Here is a 23,472-nt window from a genome sequence, read left to right as displayed (position 1 = left end):
AGATTGATAAGGGAAAGAAACAGTTTAACCAATTTTAGAATAAGGCTGTAACGTAACAAACATTTCCTGGAAAAGGTGAAGGGGTCTGAATACTTTCCGAATGCACAGTATACTGTACTCTGTCATCATATTGTCAAAAGGGCTCACATAACTTCTGAAGAATGCTTTCACATTTAAATGGAATAAAGTATTCTCCAATAACTTCCATGTCATGCAAATATTCAGTAAGTTATTTATTCAACAAAACACATTCACTTTTTGTCATTGATGTCATTACCATTTGTGTGTAGGCCTAGTGTATGTTTTCATGAATGACATAAATTCACTTTAATTTCCTACATTTCCACCAGTGCAGTAGACTTACTGGGCACACAGACATGGGCATCTGCCCATCCATCCACTCCAATCTAGTGCACACACTCCAGTCCCCTCTCTAGTCACATGGAGGGTAAGTAATGGTTTGGGCCTGTGCTGTCAGATTGGAATCATCTTAATTAAATTCCTGTGACAATGCTAATGGGAAGAAACCATGACGGATGAGTAGGCCCCTCTGGTCTACTTGAACACTCTATTTTTACTCTCTTGTCCCCTGGGAGAAAAAACGCACACCAGTGCGGTTTTGAAAGAGCACTTTGTTACAAGGTCTAGTGGAGAAAGTCCCTGACTATTTTGAGTATCTCAGATCTCCACTTGAACTTGAGCCCTCAGTGTATGAAGTAAAGGACACATTACTACAAAAGAAAAAAAGTGACCTGCTTCATAATCAGAGATACAGAATGTACAGGATGTCTGAAGGTGAGAGGATTGTGCCTCGAGACGAGAGAAACATTTGGAGGAAATATGGTGCTGTTGATGTTTAAAACCCCCCCCAACCCCCCTTGCCCTCAGAACAGCCTCAATTTGTCCGGGCATGGACCCTTCAAGGTGTCGAAAGCGTTCCACAGGGACACTGGCCCAATGTTGACTCCAATGCTTAACACAACTGTGTTAAGTTGGTGTGATGTCCTTTTGGGGGTGAACCATTCTTGATACACACGGGAAACTGTTGAGCGTGAAAAACCCAGCAGCATTGCAGTTCTTGACATAAACCGGTACACCTGGCACCTACCCCAGTCAAAGGCACTTAAATCTTTTGTCTTGCCTATTCACCCTCTGAATGGCACACATACACAATTCATGTCTCAGTTGTCTCATGGCTTAAGAATTATTTAACATGTCTCCTTCAGTTCATCTACACCAGTGGTTCCCAAACTTTTTAATAGTCCCGTACCCCTTCAAACATTCAACGTCCAGCTGCGTACCCCCTCTAGCACCAGGGTCAGCGCACTCCCAAATGTTGTTTTTTGCCATCATTGTAAGCCTGCCACACACACACAGTAAACGATACATTTATTAAACATAAGAATGAGTGTGAGTTTGTCACAACCTGGCTTGTGGGAAGTTACAAAGAGCTCTTATCGGACAAGGGCACAAATAATAATATAATAATAATCAATAATTTTGCTCTTTATTTAACCATATTACAAATAAAACCCTATTTGTTAATCTAAAATTGTGATTAACTCAACACAGGTTAATGAGAAGGGTGTGCTTGAAAGGATACACATACTGTAACTCTGCAATGTTGGGTTGTATTGGAGAGAGTCTCAGTCTTAAATCATTTTCCACACGCAGTCTGTGCCTGTATTTATTTTTCATGCTAGTGAGAGCCGAGAATCCATTCTCACATAGGTACGTGGTTGCAAAGGTCATCAGTGTCTAAATAGCGCGATTTGCCAAGGCAGAATACTCTGAGCGCAGCCCAATCCAGAAATATGGTAGTGGCTTCTGATTAAATAAAATGTTTGTTAAAATAAAATGTTCACAGAACCGGTTGTTGCAATTTCGGTATATCGGTAAGTGGACTGGAGGCAGGGCATGAAAGGGATAATGAATCCAGCTTGAGATCATTTGAACACAAAAGACCAGTGTGTTATCCTTGTTAATGCATACAGAGAATAGCTCCGACTTCTTAACTTCTTATGGCTGCAGGGGCAGTATTGAGTAGCTTGGATGAATAAGGTCCCCAGAGGTGCCCAGAGTAAACGGCCTGTTCCTCAGTCCCAGTTGCTAATATATGCATATTATTAGTACATTTGGATAGAAAACACTCTGAAGTTACTAAAACAATTTGATGTCTGTGAGTATAACAGAACTCATATGTCAGGCAAAAACCTGAGAAAAAATCCAAACAGGAAGTGGGAAATCTGAGGTTTGTAGTTTTTGAACTCAGCCCTATCGAATACACAGTTGGATATGGTTCAAGTTGCACTTCCTAGGGCTTCTACTAGATGTCAACCGTCTTTAGAAACTTGAATGATGCTTCTACTGTGATGTGGGGCCGGCTGAGAGCTCTTTGAGTCAGTGCTCTGGCAGAGAGCCAGGTCCTGGTCACGCGCATTTCACATGAGAGCGACCTGCGTTCCATGGCTTTTCTACAGACAATGGAATTCTCCGGTTGGAACGTAATTGAAGATTTATGATAAAAACATCCTAAAGATTGATTCTATACTTAGTTTGAAATGTTTCTACGACCTGTAATATAACTTTTTGAACTTTTCGTCCGACGTTCGGCTGGATCTGCATGAGCGTTTGGATTTGTGCACTAAACGCCCAAACAAAAGTAGCTACTTGGACATAAATAATGGACATTATCGAATAAATCAAACATTTATTGTGGAACTAGGATTCCTGGGAGTGGATTCTGATGAAGACCATCAAAGGTAAGGGAATATTTAAATTGTTATTTCTGATTTCTGTTGACTCCAACATGGCAAATCATTTTTTTTTCTGAGTGCCGTTCACAAATTATTGCATGGTTTGCTTTTTCCGTAAAGCTTTTTTTGAAATCTGACACAGCGGTTGCATTAAGGAGAGGTATATTATAATTCCATGTGTAACATTTATGATGAGTATGTCTGTAAAATGAATGTGGCTATGCAAAATCACAGGATGTTTTTGGAACTACTGAAATGTAACGCGCCAATGTAAACTCAGATTTTTTTATATAAATATGAACTATAAACATACATGTATTGTGTAACATGAAGTCCTATGAGTGTCATCTGATGAAGATCATCAAAGGTTAGTGATTAATTTTATCTCTATTTGTGCTTTTTGTGACTCCTATCTTTGGCTGGAAAAATGGCTGTCTTTTTCTGTGGCTTTGTGGTGATCTAACAATCATTTGTTGTGCTTTCGCTGTAAAGCTTATTTGAAATCGGACACTGTGGTGGGATTAACAACAAGATTACCTTTAAAATGGTATAAGACACATGTATGTTTGAGGAATTTTAATTATGAGATTTCTGTTGTTTTGAATTTGGCGCCCTACACTTTCACTGGCTGTTGTCATATCGATCCCGTTAATGGGATTGCTGCCCTAAGAAGTTTTAATCATAGCCTCAATTTTGTCCCGCACATTGAATATAGTTGTGGAGAGTCCCTGTAATCCTAGATTCCGATCATTCAGGTGAGAAAAAACATCGCACAGATAGGCCAGTCGTGTGAGAAACTCGTCACCATGCAAGCGGTCAGACAAGTGAAAATGATGGTCAGTAAAGAAAACTTTAAGCTCGTATCTCAATTTTTAAAAACGGGTCAATACTTTGCCCCTTGAAAACCAGCTTGTAAAAACATTAAATGGTCGCTGCCCATATCATTGCATAGTGTTGAAACTACACAAGAGTTCAGGGGCCTTGCTTTAACAAAGTTAACCATTTTCACTGTAGTGTCCAAAACATCTTTCAAGTAGTCAGGCATTCCCTTGGCAGCAAGAGCCTCTCGGTGGATGCTGCAGTGTACCCAAGTGGCGTCGGGAGCAACTGCTTGCTCGTTACCACTTCACTTCCCAGTTTGGGAATACCTGATCTACACTGATGGAAGCGGATTCAGCAAGCGACATCAATAAGAGATCATAGCTTTCCCTAGGTCAGTCTATGTCATGGAAAGAGCAGGTGTTCCTAATGTTTTGTGCACTCAGTGCAGTCTGGATGCTCTATTAAGTGGGCAGCAGCAGTACGCAGCACCCCCTTGGCATTACAAAAGCCGTCTGCTTTGATTAAGAATATTGGTCCCTGGCGGAGCCCATTAACTAAGGTTGTACTAGATGAATTATTAAGATCAACTTTAAAATGTACAGTGATCTAAGGTGGCTGTGGATACAGTGTGTGTGTGTGTGTGTGTGTGTGTGTGTGTGTTGTCACCTGTAAGCTAGACCCAGGGCCCAGGAACTGGCTGCACAATACAAGGAGTCCCGCACCTTGGCTTCCTTGCAGCTGGAGCATGTCTTGGTAGGGAAGAGGCCAGTGGTCGGGCTCTGGTAGTTCAGAATGGTGGTCTTCACTAGAGAGAGAGAAACAAGAGAGCGACAGGGTGATCCCTCAGGCTTTCAACTATATTTTTGTTGTGTGTAATATTGTACAACAGCTGATGAAACAAACATTGACCAGTGTTCTCTCCTGATAGTTGCTGGTTAGAAATGCAATCTACACAGGACCTTCGAATCAGCCTGTTTGCGTGGGCGAGAGTTTAGGCTTGCCTGGTGACCGTGCGGTAAATTGGTTAGAGAGAGTTACAAACCTCTCAGACAGTTTTAAGCTTTCTCCTGCCCACTCAGACCACTCCCAGACAGTCAGCTAAATTCTTGATTGATAAATAGTTTTTTGTCCATTGTAGTGGAAAACTATTACAGTAAGGTACTTAATTGTTACCCAGAAATGACTTGATATAAAAATGGCTACATTGGGCCAATAACATTGTTGGTTGTTGCAAATTGTGAAATGGAATGGAATATAAAGGTATGTTAAACAGCTGTATGTTGTGTAGTTATTGTTGTAAAACCAGACATCCTTACAAGGTGTGTTACTGCACATGTGAAGATGGCAATAACTTCGGTCTTCAGGTCATATACATTCCAGAGTTACATACATGTTTATCTTCATGGAAATCCTCTAAATATTATTTAGCTTAAATAAAGTCACACTAAAACAGAAGGCCTGGAATCACAGGAATGTATCTGTCACCGCACCACCCTCTACCCCTCCAGATGAATAATCTGTCTGAACAGGGTACTTCATTTTTCATCACCACATTATGCCAGAGCAAATGAAGGGAACATCCATTCTGCCAGATCGTTTGTTAAAGAGAGTCCGAGTCAATTCAAAGAGACAAAGTCAGCATAGCCGGGATAAAGAGGCAATGGAGGGAATTAAGCAGAATATTAATAAACCCTTCAGTAACTCGGCAGTGAAAATTACTTTGACCCCAGAGGCTGCTTGGGAAAAAAACACAAACGGACAGTGCTTCTTCTGGCCAATTTCATATGTTAGCCAGAGTTAAAAAGTATCGGGGCTTCCCCTGGCATTGTGAATGTAAAAAGAAAGCTGATTGAAAAATTGCTGTGTTCATTTCCCGCCATTTCTCCCCACATGCTCTGGACAATTTGTTATTTTGTTTCCAACGATACTTCCTTGTAATACTCTGATATTGCTAGTCCATTAAAATATGTGCTTGGTAATATAAATAATAAACGCCAGAATTGGAAACACCAACCTATTTCTCCTCACCACTGTCTCACCAACACTGTGAACTAGCTTCTAGTGAGCGTGTACCAGTAGATTCACAGATTTTAGGCACAAGTTCTTCAACCGGTTGTTCAAAACAGCGCCATTTCTGTTTTCTTGCTGAACACGGCCCAGGTCAGATGTGTAAGATTACGGCTGTATGGCCCTGTGATTTTGTCTGGTTATTATAGTATTGGCCAATGTATTATTTTGTACTTTCTTTCAACACATTTTCATAATTTATCATCACCAGTAGGCTATTGTAAATAACCTCAGGATCCAGTCTTCTCGTCATCTGCACTGTTTAATAAATACCACCTATTTTGACCTCGGCAAATCCGACCACGACGCCATCTTGCTCCTTCCGTCTTATAGGCAGAAACTCACACAGGATGTACCAGTGACGAGAACCATTCAACGCTGGTCCGACCAATCGGAAGCTACGCTTAAAGATTGTTTTGATCACGCGGACTGGAATATGTCCTGGTCAGCCTCAGAGAACAACATCGACCTATACGCTGACTCGGTGAGTGCATTTATAAAGAAGTGCATTGGAGATGTTGTACCCACTGACTATTAAAACCTACCCTAACCAGAAACCGTGGATGGAAAGAGGCATTCGCCCAAAACTGAAAGCGCGATCCGATCCACCACATTTATCCATGGAAAGAGGTCTGGGAATATATCTGAATATTGACAGTGTAGCTATTCCCTCCGCAAGGCAATCAAACAAGCGAAATGCCAGTACAGGTACAAGGTGGGGTCGCAATTCAAAATCTCAGACAAGAGACGTATGTGGCCGGGTCTACAGTCAATCACAGACTACAAAAAGAAATCCGGCCATGTCACGACACCGACGTCATGCTGCCAGACAAACAAAATACCTTCTTTGCCCGCTTTGAGGATAATACAGTGCCACCGTCGCAGCCCGCTAACAAGGACTGCGTCCCCCCCATCTCCTTCTCCGTGGCTGATGTGAGTAAAACATTTAAACATATTAACCCACACAAGGCTGCTGGCCCAGACGGCATCCCTAGCCGCGTCCTCAAAGCATGCACAGACCAGCTGGCTGGTGTGTTTACGGACATATTCAAACGCTCACTATCCTAGTCTGCTGTCCCCACATACTTCAAAATGTCTACCATTGTTCCTGTACCCAAGAAGGCAAAGACAAATGAACTAAATGACTACTGCCCCGTAGCACTCACTTCTGTCATCATGAAGTGCTTTGAGAGACTAGTCAAGGATCATATCACCTCCACCTTACCGGCCACCCTAGACCCACTTCAATTTGCATACAACCCCAACAAGTCCACAGACAACGCAATCGTCATACATCATACTGCACATTGTCTTATCCCATCTGGACAAAATGAATACCTATGGAAGAATGCTGTTCATTGACTACAGCTCAGCATTCAACACAATAGTACCCTCCAAGTTCATCATCAAGCTGGAGGCCCTGGGTCTCAACCCCGCCCTGTGCAATTGGGTCCTGGACTTTCTAACGGGCTGCCCCCAGGTGGTGAAGGTAGGAAACAACATCTCCACTTCGCTGACCCTCAACACTGGGGCCCCAGAAGGGTGTGTGCTCAGTCCCCTCCTGTACTCCCTGTTCACCCATGACTGTGTGGCCATGCACGCCTCCATCTCAATCATCAAATTCACAGACGACACAACAGTAGTGGGCTTGATTACCAACAAGATTACTAAATTACCAACGAGACGGCCTACAGGGAGGAGGTGAGGGAACTCGGAGTGTGGTGTCAGGAAAACAACCTCTCACTCAAAGTCAACAAAACAAAGGAGATGATCATGGACTTCAGGAAACAGCAGAGGCAGCAGCACCCCCCCCCCCCCACCCCCCCCCCCCACCCACCCACCCACCTACAGCACCCGATGTCACAAGAAGGCCAAAAAGATCATCAAGGACATCAACCACCTGAGCCACTGCCTGTTCACACCGCTACCATCCAAAAGGCAAGGTCAGTACAGGTACATCAAAGCTGGGACCGAGAGACTGTATGACAGCTTCTATCTCAAGGCCATCAGACTGCTAAACTGCCATCATTAACTCAGAGAGGCTGCTGCCTACACTGAGACACAATCACTGGCCACTTTAATAAATGGATAACTAGTCACGTCATACAATGCACTCTAAATAATGGCACTTTAATAATGTTTATATATCTTACATTACTCATAATCACATATATACTGTATTTTATCCCATCTATTGCACCTTGCCTATGCCGCTCGGCCATCACTCATCCATATACTTACATGTACATATTCTCATTCACCCCTTTAGATTTGTATGCATTAGGTAGTTGTTGGGGAATTGTTTGAATACTTGTTAGATATTACCGCATTGTCGGAACTAGAAGCACAAGCCTTTTGCTACACTCGCATTAACATCTGCTAACCATGTGTATGTGACAAATACAATTTGATTTGATTTGATCCTCTGACTCTTCGACTCAACTGTTTCTGCTCCAAGCCCAGCTAACTCGGCTGCTGGGTCCATAAATTTAACCTACATTGACTCACTTTTCTCACATTCAATCTCTGCTTTAGATTTGGAAAAGGCAATATAATGTATTTGGAGGCACATCAGAAGAAAAATGGCACCTTAGTAAGACTCCTCTGAATCAAAACCACAGTAAAATATGTTATTATTCTCTAACTCCAAAAGACACAACAGCACTCTAGATGCAAATAAACTGAGGTTGGAGTTGCTCAGTCTCATATGATGATATTATCATCCATCAACCTAATGTCCCACTAAATCAACAGCTAACGCTGTTTCTTAGAATGGGCCATTCCTCTGCTCCCAGACAGTGAGTGAAAGAAAGAAAGAAAGAGGTAAAAGAGACCTCCACAACAACATAAAGCTCGTTTTAACATTTCTTAATCTCCCCGAGCCAGTGTCAGATACGAGCCCTATGCCTCCACTATAATCAAGTGTGAGAATGAAATAAGAGGCACTGGAGTGTGGCCACATTACCACATAAATAAGAAACCCGAGGCCCACACAGGAGAAAAAGAAGACAAACTGTGAGGGACAGTGATGTCCCTAATGTCTTTTGCTCAGGAATGATAGGGAATAAGTCCACACTGCATCCTAAGAGCATGTAATGCCACTGGCTTTACAATTGCACTTTTTTGGTAGAAAATGGAAATCGAATCATCATTTCATTACCTCTGAGGCCAAAAAGAAGGTATTCATCCACTGGCCTGTGCATTGGCGATAACAACTGCTGCTATGCTCCCTGCTAAAATTAAGCAAGCACATTCAACTGCTATGTCCAGACCACAAAATTAAGCAAGAACATTTCAACATATTGTTATCTCACAGAGAACGTTTCTGAGAGAGCAACAGGGGGCTTGATGCATGTTATTGTTGCAGTACTCTTTCATTCATTGCTAGTAGAACAAATCCCTCACAACCTCACCTAGAGCAATCTAAAGCTTTCTGAACTTTGACCAATCTGACTGAGCAGAAAAGGGAATGGGAAAAGCACTGTGTAAAATATTACTAAAATATAGTCTACACCACAAAAAGTGTGCTGTCACATTATTGCAAAAGCTAAAATTGCATCTGTTTACCTTGGAGAACAAAACATGCACCAAACATATAAAAGCTACAGGGGTAACATGAATACAAAATTCATGAGTAATGAGTGGGATTCACTTTCATCCAGGGAGCCCAGGTGGTGGGAAACACTGATATGTTGTTCTCTTTAGGGATGTCTGTCACCATGACTTCACACTGCAGGACTGGTTTCAGATGAGGGACCAGTTGCTCCCCTACTGTCTTTCACTTGGCTGCTTTTCCTGTAGCATCCTCATTTCAACCTAGACAGCCTGTGAAACAACCCTCACTTCGGGGAAACCTTTTTCATCAAAATTTCACAAGTGTGCTGTCTTTTCTCTACAGCTGTCTTATACTAGCCTACGGGGTGGATACAAAAATAATACAACCCTCTGGATTTTCAAACATGAAGCATGACACCATATTGATAAAGTTTGCTCCCCAAAAACATGGGCAATATCTGATAACTCGCTGAAGTATCTTTGTCGCCTGTCTTCAGTAGAACAAACATTTATTTTTCCTTTATTCAAATAGGCTCACAACATAAAACATAATAGAAGCTGTATTGCCCTTGAAAAGTAAATTGGTTTTGAACATAGGTATAGCATTTAGACCACAGACCCAGGTCACAGCAAAGCACAGATCACAATAGACTACATTCTATCCTTCATAAAATTACAATGTAATGCAATACACTTCCTCTGTTTCCACACTGAGCAAAGGGTGTCCTGCCTTTAATGAAGAAAGTCATGAAATCTGTTGCCACGCTGTATCCATGCACCCCCTGTCATCAACACAACTGACCAATGGGGTGTGACATGTCTGCCAATGGTGCGGTAACTTGTGAAAATGACTGACTCAGACAAACTCAGATTAGAGCCCATGGGCTCTATTTTCGGGTAGTGTTAAGGCAGCGCTAGTATCAAATGCACGTTAGTTTGAAATTTCCCAATGGCTATTTCCAGAGCTAACGCCAGGTTTGTCAATTTATCGGGTCTTGAAAATCCGCTTGCTGACGGTCAGATGGGCGGAGTGGAAATATTTGAGGTGTGTCCATAAAAACATGATCCAAAGTGCTAATTTCAGGCAGTGCCGACCAATCAAAAGCTGGTTTTAACAAAAGTACCAAGAAATTGGGGAGAAAGGGGAAGTAAAAACATTTAAAAAATATATATATATAAAAAAAAAAATTAAGTAGCCTAACGTGCTTTTGGTACTTGTATACTTCGTATTTAGAAACATTAAAAAAAAAAAAAACATTTCAAGTTATTTCATTAAAAACCCTCCCCTCCTCAATTAAGTTTATTTTTTGTCTGCCCAATGCAATCGCGAAGTAGATAAAGGATTTGGCTCCTGAGACCGCTTGGAAATAAATCTTAATCACCAAAGATTAATCACCAAAGCTTTATTATATCAAAAAAATAGAATCAAACTTTATTTGTCACCTCTGCCGAATACAACATGTAGTAAGTAGACCTTACTGTGAAATGCTTACTTACAAGCCCTTAACCAACAGTGCAGTTCAAGAAAGAGTTAAGAAAATATTTACCAAATATACTAAAAGTTAAAAACATATAAAAGTAGCACAATAAAATAACAATAACAATGCTATATACAGGGGATACCGGTACAGAGTCATTGTGCGGGGGCATCGGTTAGTGGAGGTAATTTGTGTAGAAGTGTAAAAAAAAAAATATATATATATATATATATATATATAGAAAATGGAGGGAAGGAGGGAGGTTGTCAATGTAAATAATCCGGTGGCCATTTGATTACCTGTTCAGCAGCCTTATAGCTTGGGGGTAGAATCTGTTAAGAAGCCTTTTGGTCCTAGACTTGGCGCACCGGTACCGCTTGCCGTGCGGTAGCAGAGAAAACAGTCTATGACTTGGGTGACTGGAGTCTCTGACTATTTTTTGGGCTTCCTCTGACACCGCCTAGTATATATGTCCTGGATGGCAGGAAGCTTGGCCCCAGTGATGTACTGGGATGTACGCACTACCCTCTGTAGCGCCTTACGGTCAGATGCAGCGCAGTTACCATACCAGGCGGTTATGCAACCAGTCAGAATGCTCTCGATGGTGCAGCTGTAGAACGTTTTGAGGATCTGGGGACCCATGCCAAATCTTTTCAGTCTTCTGAGTGGGAAAAGGTGTTGTCGTGCCCTCTTCACGGCTGTCTTGGTGTGTTTGGACCATGATAGTTTGTTGGTGATGTGGACACCAAGTAACTTGAAACTCTCGACCCGCTTCACTTCAGCCTCGTCGATGTTAATGGGGGCCTGTTCGGCCCGCCTTTTCCTGTAGTCCACGATCAGCTCCTTTGTCTTGCTCACATTGAGGGACAGGTTGTTGTCCTGGCACCACACTGCCTGTCTCATCGTTGTCAGTGATCAGGACTACCACTGTTGTGTCATCAGCAAATTAATGATGATGTTTGAGTCGTGTTTGGCCACGCAGTCGTGAACAGGGAGTACAGGACGGGACTAAGCACACACCCCTGAGGGCCCCCAGTGTTGAGCATAGCAGACATGTTGTTGACCACTCTTACCACCTGGGGGCAGCCCATCAGGAAGTCCAGGATCCCGATGCAGAGGGAGGTGTTTAGTCCCAGGGTCCTTAGCTTAGTGTTGAGCTTCGTGGGCACTATGGTGTTGAACGCTGAGCTGTAGTCAATGAACAGCATTCTCACATAGGTGAGAATTGCGTCATCTGCGGATCTGTTGGGGCGGTATGCGAATTAGAGTGGGTCTCGGGTATCCGGGAGGATGCTGTTGATGTGAGCCATGACCAGCCTTTCAAAGCACTTCATGGCTACCGACGTGAGTGCTACAGGGCAGTAATCATACATCAAGTTAGAGAGGAGTAAAACACTTTTATCTATGCATTGTAGGCAGGACCACATTATTTTAGCCATGCAGGTCCCGCTTTTGATTTTTGGATGTGCGTAAAACCCTCCATATTCTGTGTTGTTTTAATATTATATGCCCACGGAGAGAAATTATGGTGCCTGTAAGTGTGACATTTTAAAACAAGTTGTTTCTTTGTTTAGTTAAGAATTTGATTAGAATCATTAGTTCTCTTTTTAGGCCTTATCAATAATGAATTTAATATTGCTTAATGACAATGTTTGGCATGTCCATGCTCAGCCATAATACAATTTGCAGTAGGCCTCGCCTCTATATCAGTGGGAATGCTATTAAAGCCATGCAATTACTCAGAACACTGTGGACTGCAAATTGGTTCAAGTTAACCTATTGAGGAAAGATGGGATAGTTCTACATTTTGTTATTTTGTTTCTGTAAGCCATTTAAAAAACTATAACAGACTAACATTGATATTGGAGTTGTTACCAAGGCAATACATAAAAGTCTGTAAATACACAACCTGAAGCAACACATATTTTGCCATGGAGCACATTCTGATTGGGCCAGTGAGGGGCCAAGCCTCAACTTGTTTATTTGTCAAAACCCAGACCTTTCGTGGCAACACCAACAAATTGCGCCAATAATTGTGATAGTGAAAATAGCTCAAATATTTCTAACACATCCCTGAAACAATAGCGCTACCACCTGCACTTAGATTTACCATTGCGTCAGCTTTGTTAAAATAGAGCCCTAAGAGTAACGTACCAAATTAAATCCATATTTCAAACCTAAATACTGTAAAGCTACACCCCCTAGAAGTAGACGAATAAGCTCGAAAGGACCCCACCTTTGAGGACGTCTTCAAAACAAGGATTTTAAATAGTAAGTACATTAATCACAATCACAGTGCTTACCCGCATTGTAGTAGCGGTCAAGTTTCTCCCATAGTGGCTCATCCTCCCGGTGGAGAATGGAGAGCTTGAGAGGTTCATAGATGGAGCCTGAGGAGAGATACAAAACACAATTCTTGACAGAACATTTATTGTTGAGCTAGAGCTCAATTTGAGGTCATTTGTTCATGTCTCAGGTGCCTCAATGGTACTTTCCGACACACTCTGGAGACACACACTACAGTAACTATATGTCAAATAAAGACTCCCATCAGCACTTGGGGAGTATTAGGCTGTAAGACTGATGCCACAAAGGTTCCTAGTTATCAGCACTTCTATCACACATCTTCAGAAACAAATGTATTTAGACCTAAATGCTAAACATATTTTACAGAATGGTTTTAGATAATGAAGATTAACTACACATGGGATTGAAGAGCAACATCCTAAACACATTGTCAAAGTAAATCAGTATCAGTCATTTTTTGTGATTTCCGTCAGAATAAAATGAACAGTCCAAGTCACACAAAAACCACAATGCATTGACGCATGCAATCACGACATGGCCCCATTTCCAACTCACATTTAGTCACTGTAAATATCAAAACAAGCCTCCAGCAAGAAGTGTGATTTCATACGCTGAGCACAAATTTAAAATATAATGGAACTTGCCACCATTTCAAGCTTTCTTCAGAACCAAGTGAATTTCAGGGGAGCCCCATCTGTTGGACCACTATTTCAGACAAATTTTATTTTGGAGTGATTTACATTTTAATGGGATCGACCTTGGGTCAATACCTTAGGTACTGCAAAATCCACATTTCCAGTGAAATTACCATAATTTCCATCAGCTTTTAAGTAGTAGGGACAAAGCCATCACTTTTCAAGATAACTCTGCAGAGGCAGTGTGAGGCTAATATGCAAATTAAAGGTTTTATTTCATTTCTACTGCATAGAAACATGGATCGAAGTCTGTGGTTGTTGGAAAATATTGTGTGATTAACTTCACTGAGAGAGTTCAATATTTGTTAATACTAGGCTTATGAATTGAATACTGGTTAGTATCATTTTCTATTTCCATTCAACAGTATATTGGTTGTACTACATTTGGTGGTAACCCTAGGGAGAGACTGTCAATCATAGGTGCAGCAAAAAAAAGTGAATTATGACGACAACTTGATTACCTGGATCATTTTTAGATACAGTAGTGTATACCCAATTGTATCTCACAAAATCTACCCCATGTATTGAACGTAGCCTATATCCAAGACTGGTATATTGGTATAGCATCCTGACCAAGCCACGTAGACAGTAGTAATAAAAGTGTATTACAGCATTATCAGCATATCATACCATTCACCTGAAGAAAACTGAACAAAGCAGGATGGTAGCAGCTTCATTTGGGAGGACAGGCTTGTGGTAAATCCTGAATTGGAATGGCATCCATGTGTTTGATGCCATTCCATTTGCTCCGTTTTAGCCATTATTATGAGCCATCCTCCCCTCAGCACTCTCCACTGAAACTGACATATGATACTAGGGTGGTATAGTAGTACAAAACTCTGGCTGGCAAGATTAATCATTGAAATGTATAATTTGGAGTGATGTCATCCTGCTAATTTTCTCATAGAATGATATACAGGCATTACACTCGATTAAATCTAGATTTAGTTCAACCCAGTTTGAAAGGCTTTGGGTTTGGAGTGCTTGTTACCTCTTTTTTAAACTTATTTTACCATGTAAGTTGACTGAGAACACATTCTCATTTACAGCAACGACCTGGAGAATAGTTACATATGCTCAATTCACTACTTACCATATCTTTTTAGTTTCCGAGGAGCTTTGGAAATCTCACATTCCGAGCTGGCCATTTTCAAAAGGTGAGGTAAAGGGCAATCGTCTCTCAGCTAAATTACAAATCTACAGCAATTCACAGGAGGGTTAGTAGAGCGGCTTAAGAAAAAAAATCAATAATGAATCACATAGCAAGTTAATATTAGGTGGCTACAAAACAGACAACAAATGACAAAACATGAATACGCCATGTAGCCTACAATGGTCATTAAAGGATTAGCCTACTTGGAAATGATATGTTGGCATAGGATGGTTAAGATGAGTGAACTAGTAATGATGGTTTGAATTAGCCTAATGTCTTTTTCAAATAAAAGTTCATAAATGTCGATACATATTTTAAGGCATTCATTCGTCAAACTATAATGTTTGTATGAATGATACTCAACAAATTAAAATTATTATTATGATTATGATAAGGTATTTCTTAAATACCGTGCTATTGCCTTTATTGTTGAATAAAAAAAATGTAATGAAAAATTGCATGAGGCCTTTAATTGACAGCAGGCTTGATTAGTCACTGATCATAATCAAAATCAGTATATGAGTTATAAGACATGGACATAGGCAAAGCCCGCAAATGATTCCACCCCCCTCGCTCAAGGGCACATTAACAGATTTTTCACCTAGTCGGCTCGGGGATTCAAACCAGCGGCCTTTCGGTTACTGGCCCAACGTTAACAACTGCTAGGCTACCTGCCATATTTGATCGTGTCTCAATATAATCAAGGTATGAAATGATTGTTATTTTCCGATATAATCTCTTTCGGCACCCCAACAAAAATGGCTGAATCTCATTGCCTACCCCTGCACTGTCTATGTGAGCAGGTTGCCATGTTGGCTAATGTAATGGCATCTAGCCTGATAAACGAGGAACATAGCCTACATCAGAGGAGGCTGGTGGGAGGAGCTACATGTATATGAGGACGGGCTCATTGTAATGGCTGGAATGGTATTAAATAGAATGGAGTCAAACACAAACACATGGAAGCCACATGTTTGACTCCGTTACATGTATTCCATTCCAGCCATTAAAATGAGCCTGTCCTCCCACCAGCCTCCTCTGGCCAGCATGTACATTTATTCTCTTTCAATATGATAACGTTGCTGTTTTATGTAGCCTAACACAAACGGCAAGGGTAGAGAGGCAACACCTGATTTAAAAATCTTAAAATAGCTCCAGTAGCTGCAAACTTGACCTTTCATGCTCATGCATGCCCACTGTAGTGGGCTATAGCAGGCAAGGAATTTATATAATCTGTTTCGTTGATGTTTCACTCAGGACATTCGCAGAGGTTTGCAGATAATGCAGTGTCAAGCAAGTGAATATGTCAAACCTGAACGTTTTTGTCTGGCTTTGATTTCCAGGAGTTTCCTGCCGACATCTGCCAAGCTTGACATGTTGGTTGGTTCTCTGTGTTTACTAAGTAACAGCACGTTGTGACACTGCTGCAAACTAGGAAGTGCTGATGCTGTGACGTCACACCACACATTTATTAACATGTAAATAGTCTATCTCCCTCTTGTGCCATTGATGTTCTTTACCTTTATATTTACGACTAAATAAGGCTGTCGATTGTGTTATTTTTTGACAAGTGTCAAACCCCACGAGTTTATGCTTAATGCATTTCTTGCTGTCATTTCTGCCGTAAACCAAACGCGCACTGCAGTATTCCAGTTTGTGTTGTTTGAATTGAACAACTATGAGGATATTGTTTATCAAGATTTTTATATTTACTGTGTATTTTGCAGGGCAGTATTCAGCATCTGCTCTTCAAGATGTAACAACTGACTTGTTCGGGTCTGAAAATCATGGTACTGTGGCTGCGTTTGGGGATTTCAACTCGGATAAACAGACCGATATTTTCATCATCAGAGAACGTGAGTAGCTAACGTTAGCTAGCTGGCTAGAATACTGTTCAGTGTTTTGTATTGCCTTTTCAATAGGATTCATTTCGTTAGTGAATAATATAGAAACTTTAGCTAGATACCAGATGAGACTACTTGAATGAATGACATGTGTTCCAAAAACCCATAGGATGCTAGCTAATTTAGCTAGCTAAACCAAGCTGTTGAGTGCTGTCATATTGTCTGGTAAGCAGTTACTTAGTCATGTAGCTAACACAATTATTTACCACTGGATACAATTTGCTCTAGCCTATATTGACTAATAGGGATAGTACATAACGGGTGCCTGTCTTGGATATAGAGACAGGCAATGCAAAGCAATAAAAACAGTGATGACGTAGCAATCTATTTTCTCTGCTTGAAAAGCTGTTGGGTGTTCAATGCAATGCAATGGTGTTCAGTGTAATGACACAGTGGTGTAAAATACTTTAAAGTACTACTTAAGTTGTTTTTTTGGGGTATCTGTACTTTACTATTTATATTTTTTAGAACTTTTACTTCACTAAATTCCTAATAAAAATAATGTACTTTTTACTCCATACATTTTCCTTGACACCCAAAAGTACTCGTTACAATTTGAATGCTTAGCAGTACAGGAAAATTGTCCAATTGACGGACTGAGAGAACGTCCATAGTCATCCCTACTGCCTCTGATCTGGCAGACTCACTAAACACAAATGCTTAGTTTGTAAATTATGTCTGAGTGTTGGAGTGTGACCCTGGCTGTCATATAATAATAATAAGGAAATTGTGTCGTCTGGTTTGCTTAATATAAAGAATTTGAGGTATAGCTTTTACTTTTTAGTATGACAATTGACTACTTTTCCCACCACTGTACTTAAGTATATTTAAAACCAGAATTTTTTTAGACTTTTACTCAAGTAGTATTTTACTGGGTGACTTTTACTTGAGTTATTTTCTATTAAGGTATCTTTACTTTTACTCAAGTATGACAATTGAGTACTTTTTCCACCTCTGGCATTACCTACATCACAAGACACAGTAGCCTAGTAACTAGAATGAAAAAAAAACATAAAATGGGTATAGCTCACCAATTAATGTCTTTCAGTGAATGTGTCACTGCATTGCTGATATGGTTATGTGACTTTGCTGTGCTGAGTATGAAAGTAAGCATTTTGTGAATTTGTTTTTATTGCATATTTGATTGAACTTTTAGAATCTGAGTTGGTGATATTCTTGGCTGATCTGAAAGCCCCATACTTCAAGCCAAAAGTCCATATCCCTAAAAAGGCTTTGCCCGCGTAAGTTTCTGATCTTATTCTCTCAATTGTATTAGTGCACACACCACTTCTCATCTTGAATCATCAATAATTCCACAATGTCCTGGCAAACCCTGTGGGTTAGGGTAGATTGACACAAGAGGATTTTAGCTGTCACTGAGAAAAGCCCTATGCTATTCTTTACTGGCTTATGTCAACAGCAGGCACTCAGTGAATGTCTTTCCTCTTTCAGCAATTGTATCATAACTGGTGTTGTTCCTGGAGACTACGATGGAGATTCTCAGATGGATGTGCTTCTTACAGTTCAGCTCAAGACCAAGGCCACCTCAGAAACAATGGTTTTTGTATTCTGGGGAAACAACCAAACCCTGGGTAAATTGTTGCTCTATTAGGCCTAGATTCAGGCTTGTTTGAGGCTTGTAGAACAAAAATAATGTACTCTAATATGGAAAGTTAACTTCTGTTATTAAATAGCTAACTGATTAACATCTCTTATCTGGTTTTGCAGATGGGCAAGCGGACCTTAATAAGACATTTGTGGACCAACCTCTGATAATGGAGTAGGTTAAGCATGTAAAAAAATATAGATTACAAATCACCTGTAGCAGTTGTTTCCATGCAAGCAATACTGTTTACCTAAACTTTGTCCTTTGATCTTGCTCATGAGTAGGGAGTTTTGACGGTTTTATAAATGAAATTCTCTTACGCAGCTTCAATGGGGACATGATTCCAGACATCTTTGGGGTTTCTGCTGATTTCTCCACTGAAGTCTGCTATCTTACTGGAAGGTAAAGTGGAGATTAGAAAAGTGACCCAATGCTTTGCAGTCCCCATAAACATTGTTTTATTTTACATTATTATCCATGTCTTGACAAAACTCAATTGCAATACATTGAAATATTATAGATGTATGCAGTGTTAAAAACAGCACCTTTGTTGGTTGGTTCTGTGTTTTTTCAGAATGTCTGCTGAGCACATGAATCATGTTGTTTTCTTTCCTCACAGGAACGCAGTGTGGCAGGCAGCTCTAAGTTCACGTGTCAAGATGCGTGTTCCTCATTCCAATGCTTTCATCGACCTAAACAAGGATTTCACCGCCGGTGAGTAGGCAAATGTCCTAAATGGTTTATTGGAACCTTGCATTGCCAGACTCAGTAATCTGGCATTACAGTAAGGCTGGATGGAAGCTAATTGGGAACGATACCAGATTAGACTAATGCAGGACATGGTGTGTGTAGTGTTGGTGTGCAATATCTTTTTCATTTCTTCAGCAAGATTGGAGTCTGTAGACTCACGTTCTACAATGAAACATAGGGACAATGTGGCATGGCAGTCTAATGGCTGTGTGATCAGTCTCTTTATCATTAGAGTCGAGTAGTGAATTCATTCTGGGGAATTGGGCACTCTTCTGGAGCTTGGTAAGTAGATGCTTGTATAGATGGTCAAAATCTGTGTTTCACACACTGTATACAAAAGCGAGGAAGTTGAGTCCGTTCTTGGCAGCCCATCTCCTTCTCTTCATATCTTTTTGAATTGATATGACATAGTAACTTGCTAAAGATTTCCCGTCTGTATTGGGATCAGTTTGTGGGTTACCTTGTGCTATTCAACCCTTGGAGAGAATGTCGGTCTACTAGGGCCGGTATCGCAATATTTTTTTCCCCATGGCAAAAATGAAAACACGTAGCAGACCAAATTTAAAGCACTCCAAACCTTGCGTGCTATAGCTTGAAAAATATAAATAAATATGACTTCCTGAAGAAGTTAAATCCGCTTTGTGTTTTGCTTCCTTGCCGTGGGACTAATGAGTATCGCAGTACTGGTATCGTCCCGGCCCTAGGGCCTATTCTACAAGTTTCATGAGACAGCTGGGTAGATGATCTGTCAAGGCAATTATCACTTTTTATTTATATTGTGTGGAACACAAACTTTCTCCTGAGTTCCTTAAGCTCCAAACAATTGGATTAAAATATATTATAGTTAAACAATTTTCAAGTTGACTAAGAGAGAGAGGAATTCCCATTTTCCTCACCACTGAATAAATAAATTGGGCTTCTTCTTGTTTTACTGGCTTTCTCTTTTTCCACAAAATGCCATCCGACAAAAGCTGTCACTTAGACTTATGGTCCTGACGTTTTAGCTTTTTTTTTTCTCCCAGGAAGTTAAATCTCATATTAAGACAATCACAGAGACTGTTGTCGTGTCTGACCTAAGGTATCTTTTTGGGGTATTTGCTTACTGAGCTGTGACAATTTAACCAGAGCATAATCATTCATATTTAAGCTGCTAAGGGATTAGAAAGCATATTCTTTTGGACATGCCAGCCCAGCTGGAGAGAGTATCTTAAAGGTTAGCCTGTCTGTAATTTAGCACGGAAGTCTATGTTACAGTTTGGTTTATGATTTATACAAAAAAAAAATCTGTGCTGGAGCGAGGATTGGAACTGTGGGTGTTGACCACTTTTGTAAAATGCAAGCAGGAATGTTACAACTCACAGATTCAACTAGTCAGTCAGTTTGAATGGCTGCTCGTTGCCTGCTTCTCATATTCATCTTGTGCAAGAGGCTGCTGCAAGAGACTAGAGCACCTGTCCTAGGGGGATTTTTGCCTAGGTCTACAGAGAAGCTGAGCCCCGGGGCACACGTCACACTGGCAGGAGCCTGGCTCGAGTGCAGGCACCCAAACCAGGAGACTGCCATGGAAACGCTTTGTTGTTTCACTGATTGTCAATCTGCAAATGTAAAAAATAATAATAATAATATATATAAACATTCAGAGACTATACACCTGTAGAGAAAATTGCTGCTGATTAGAAATAGCACTGAAATGTACAATTATATTGTCCTCTGCAATGTGTGTGTGGTGCAGCCACATTTAGCTGTGAAGAGCTTAGTGTGGGAGTGAGGATGCTGCTTTTCAGGAGGAAATTAATTAGAGAATTAGGTGAATTAGTGCTCTGTCTTTCCACTGCACCTGCCAGCCTCTCTAAGCATGGGGAGAGAGAGACTCGGACATGACTGTATAGCCTGTACTAGAAATCAAGAGTGTGCAAAGTGTTTTCCAATACCCCATAGGATGCACAAAAAGGACTGTTTTGGCGAATCGACTACAGCCGGTACAGTAAGTGGAAAATCATGTTAGGTTTTTGTGTGGAACATTTTAAGTGGACCTCATTTGGTTTGGACCACCACTTGCTATCTTTGTGGCCTGGTCAGCAGTGTCACAGAGAGGTATTTTATTATCATGCGTCCTATCCAGGGATGATCAGAGGAGGGTCATCCCGTGTCGCAGCTCCAATTTTAGTGGTGTTTAAAGCTGTAAACATACACAGCCGAGCTGCATCCAGTGACCCTCTACCCACGACTCCTTTTAAGAGATCTGAAATTGCTTCCTGTTCAATGTCGAGGCCTATTTAAGCTGTAAATTGGACTGTCGAGCAGCCGCTGTCCCCCTCTACAGTATCACATGGCCAGTCTGTATCATGTCTCATCGCTCTCTTCCACTTATGGTGTTGTCTGTTCAATCCTCCTCATCTACAGTTGAAGTCGGAAGTTTACATACACTTAGGTTGGAGTCATTAAAACTTGTTTTTTAATCACTCCACAAATTTCTTGTTAAATAACTATAGTTGTGGTAAGTCGGTTAGGACATCTATCTAAGTCAATTTTCCAACAATTGTTTAGAGAGATTATTTAACTTATAATTCCAGTGGGTCAGAAGTTTACATACACTAAGTTGACTGGGCCTTTAAACAGCTTGGAAAATTCCAGAAAATTGTCATGGCTTTAGAAGCTTCTGATAGACTAATTGACATCATTTGAGTCAATTGTAGGTGTACCTGTGACTGTATTTCTAGGCCTACCTTCAAACTCAGTGCCTCTTTGCTTGACATCATGGGAAAATCAAAAGAAATCAGCCAAAATATTTTGTAGACCTCCACAAGTCTGGTTCATCCTTGGGAGCAATTTCCAATGCCTGAAGGTACCACGTTCATCTGTACAAACAATAGTACGCAAGTATAAACACCATGGGACCATGCAGCCGTCATACCGCTCAGGAAGGAGATGCGTTCTGTCTCCAAGAGATGAACATACTTTGGTGCGAAAAGTGCAATTAATTCCCAGAACAACCACAAAGGACCTTGTGAAGATGCTGGAGGAAACAGGCACAAAAGTATCTATATCCACAGTAAAACGAGTCCTATATGAACATTACCTGAAAGGCCACTCAGCAAGGATGAAGCCACTACTCCAAAACCCCCAGTTTGCAACTGCACATGGGGACAAAGATCATACTTTTTGGAGAAATGTCCTCTGGTCTGATGAAACAAAAATATAACTGTTTGGCCATAATGATCATTGTTATGTTTGGAGGAAAAAGGGGGAGGCTTGCAAGCTGAAGAACACCATCCCAATCTTGAAGCACGGGGGTGGCAGCATCATGTTGTTCGGGTGCTTTGCTGAAGGAGGGACTGGTGCACTTCACAAAATAGATGGAATCATGAGGAAGTGGAATTATGTGGATATATTGAAGCAACATCTGAAGACATCAGTCAGGAAGTTCAAGCCTGGTCGCAAATGGATCTTGAAAATGGATAATGACCCCAAGCATACCTCCAAATTTTGGCAAAATGGCTTAAGAACAACAAAGTCAAGATATTGGAGTGGCCATCGCAAAGCCCTGACCTCAATCCCATAGAAAATTTGTGGGCAGAACTGAAAAAGCGTGTACGAGCAAGGATGCCTACAAACCTGACTCAGTTACACCAGCTTTGTCAGTAGGAATGGGACAAAATTCACCCAACTTATTGTGGAAGGCTACCCAACACGTTTGACCCAAGTTAAACAATTTAAAGGCAATACTACCAAATACTAATTGAGTGTATGTAAATTTCTGACCCACTGGGAATGTGATGAAATAAATAAAAGCTGAAATAAATAATTTTCTCTACTATTATTCTGACATTTCACATTCTTAAAATAAAGTGGTGATCCTAACTGACCTAAGACAGGGATTTTTTACTAGGATTAAATGTCAGGAATTGTGAAAAATTGAGTTTAAATGTATTTGGCTAAGGTGTATGTAAACTTCCGACTTCATCTGTATGTTCTGGTAGTTTATTAAGATGAGCAGGTTGTGACAACTACAGATGGTTAAGTATCCCTGTAAAAAAGCTCCTAATTGGCTAATTCCGACATAATTGAGTGGTTCTACTGCTACCCAGGTCACCAAGTCAGTACTGACACAATAAGCCGAGGAATAAATGCGTAACGTGCCAACGAGCTCCAATACTCCTATAGCATCACATAACAACCTTGAGGGATTTTTGCATTTCATTTTATTGGTTATATTTTACTAGAACGTTGAGGTTCCCTGGGGTTGGTATCACAGTTTTATATCTCTATAATGGTTTTGCTATGCCGGGGAATCGGATTGTGAGAACTCATTAGAAAAAAGTGGTAATTGCCAAATAATTATAAATGTCATTATGCTCAAAGACACCAAACCGATACTA

General features: G+C 40.8%; 2 protein-coding genes across 6 annotated transcripts in view; one reads left to right on the top strand and one right to left on the bottom strand.

Annotated features, from left to right (window-relative positions):
* LOC110526270 (phosphorylase b kinase regulatory subunit beta) overlaps nucleotides 1–16,333 on the bottom strand; it is an 81,124-nt gene extending 64,791 nt beyond the window's left edge. For 2 of the 4 annotated variants that reach the window (XM_090238439.1, XM_036980624.2), the window contains exons 1-4: nucleotides 16,146–16,333; nucleotides 14,774–14,877; nucleotides 12,982–13,068; nucleotides 4,245–4,383 (exon numbers count right to left, since the gene is read on the bottom strand). In XM_090238439.1, coding sequence (XP_090094565.1) covers nucleotides 4,245–4,383; nucleotides 12,982–13,068; nucleotides 14,774–14,828 — 281 coding nt within the window. In that variant the 5' untranslated portion in view covers nucleotides 14,829–14,877; nucleotides 16,146–16,333. The remainder of the gene's footprint in view (nucleotides 1–4,244; nucleotides 4,384–12,981; nucleotides 13,069–14,773; nucleotides 14,878–16,145) is intronic. The other 2 variants (XM_036980623.2, XM_036980622.2) reach the window with 2 other exon arrangements.
* The window catches only part of LOC110526271 (T-cell immunomodulatory protein), a 111,824-nt gene continuing 104,640 nt past the window's right edge, over nucleotides 16,289–23,472 (top strand). The window contains exons 1-6 of one of the 2 annotated variants that reach the window (XM_090238440.1): nucleotides 16,289–16,689; nucleotides 17,894–17,978; nucleotides 18,190–18,329; nucleotides 18,466–18,517; nucleotides 18,668–18,745; nucleotides 18,963–19,057. In XM_090238440.1, coding sequence (XP_090094566.1) covers nucleotides 16,512–16,689; nucleotides 17,894–17,978; nucleotides 18,190–18,329; nucleotides 18,466–18,517; nucleotides 18,668–18,745; nucleotides 18,963–19,057 — 628 coding nt within the window. In that variant the 5' untranslated portion in view covers nucleotides 16,289–16,511. The remainder of the gene's footprint in view (nucleotides 16,690–17,893; nucleotides 17,979–18,189; nucleotides 18,330–18,465; nucleotides 18,518–18,667; nucleotides 18,746–18,962; nucleotides 19,058–23,472) is intronic. The other variant, XM_021607083.3, reaches the window with a different exon arrangement.

The sequence above is a fragment of the Oncorhynchus mykiss genome, chromosome 6 (assembly GCF_057628025.1).
Source record: "Oncorhynchus mykiss isolate SJ-2025 chromosome 6, ASM5762802v1, whole genome shotgun sequence".
In the NCBI taxonomy this organism is placed as follows: Eukaryota; Metazoa; Chordata; class Actinopteri; order Salmoniformes; family Salmonidae; genus Oncorhynchus; species Oncorhynchus mykiss.
Note: the sequence above shows the minus strand (reverse complement) of the source record. Positions and strands in the feature narration are given on the sequence as shown.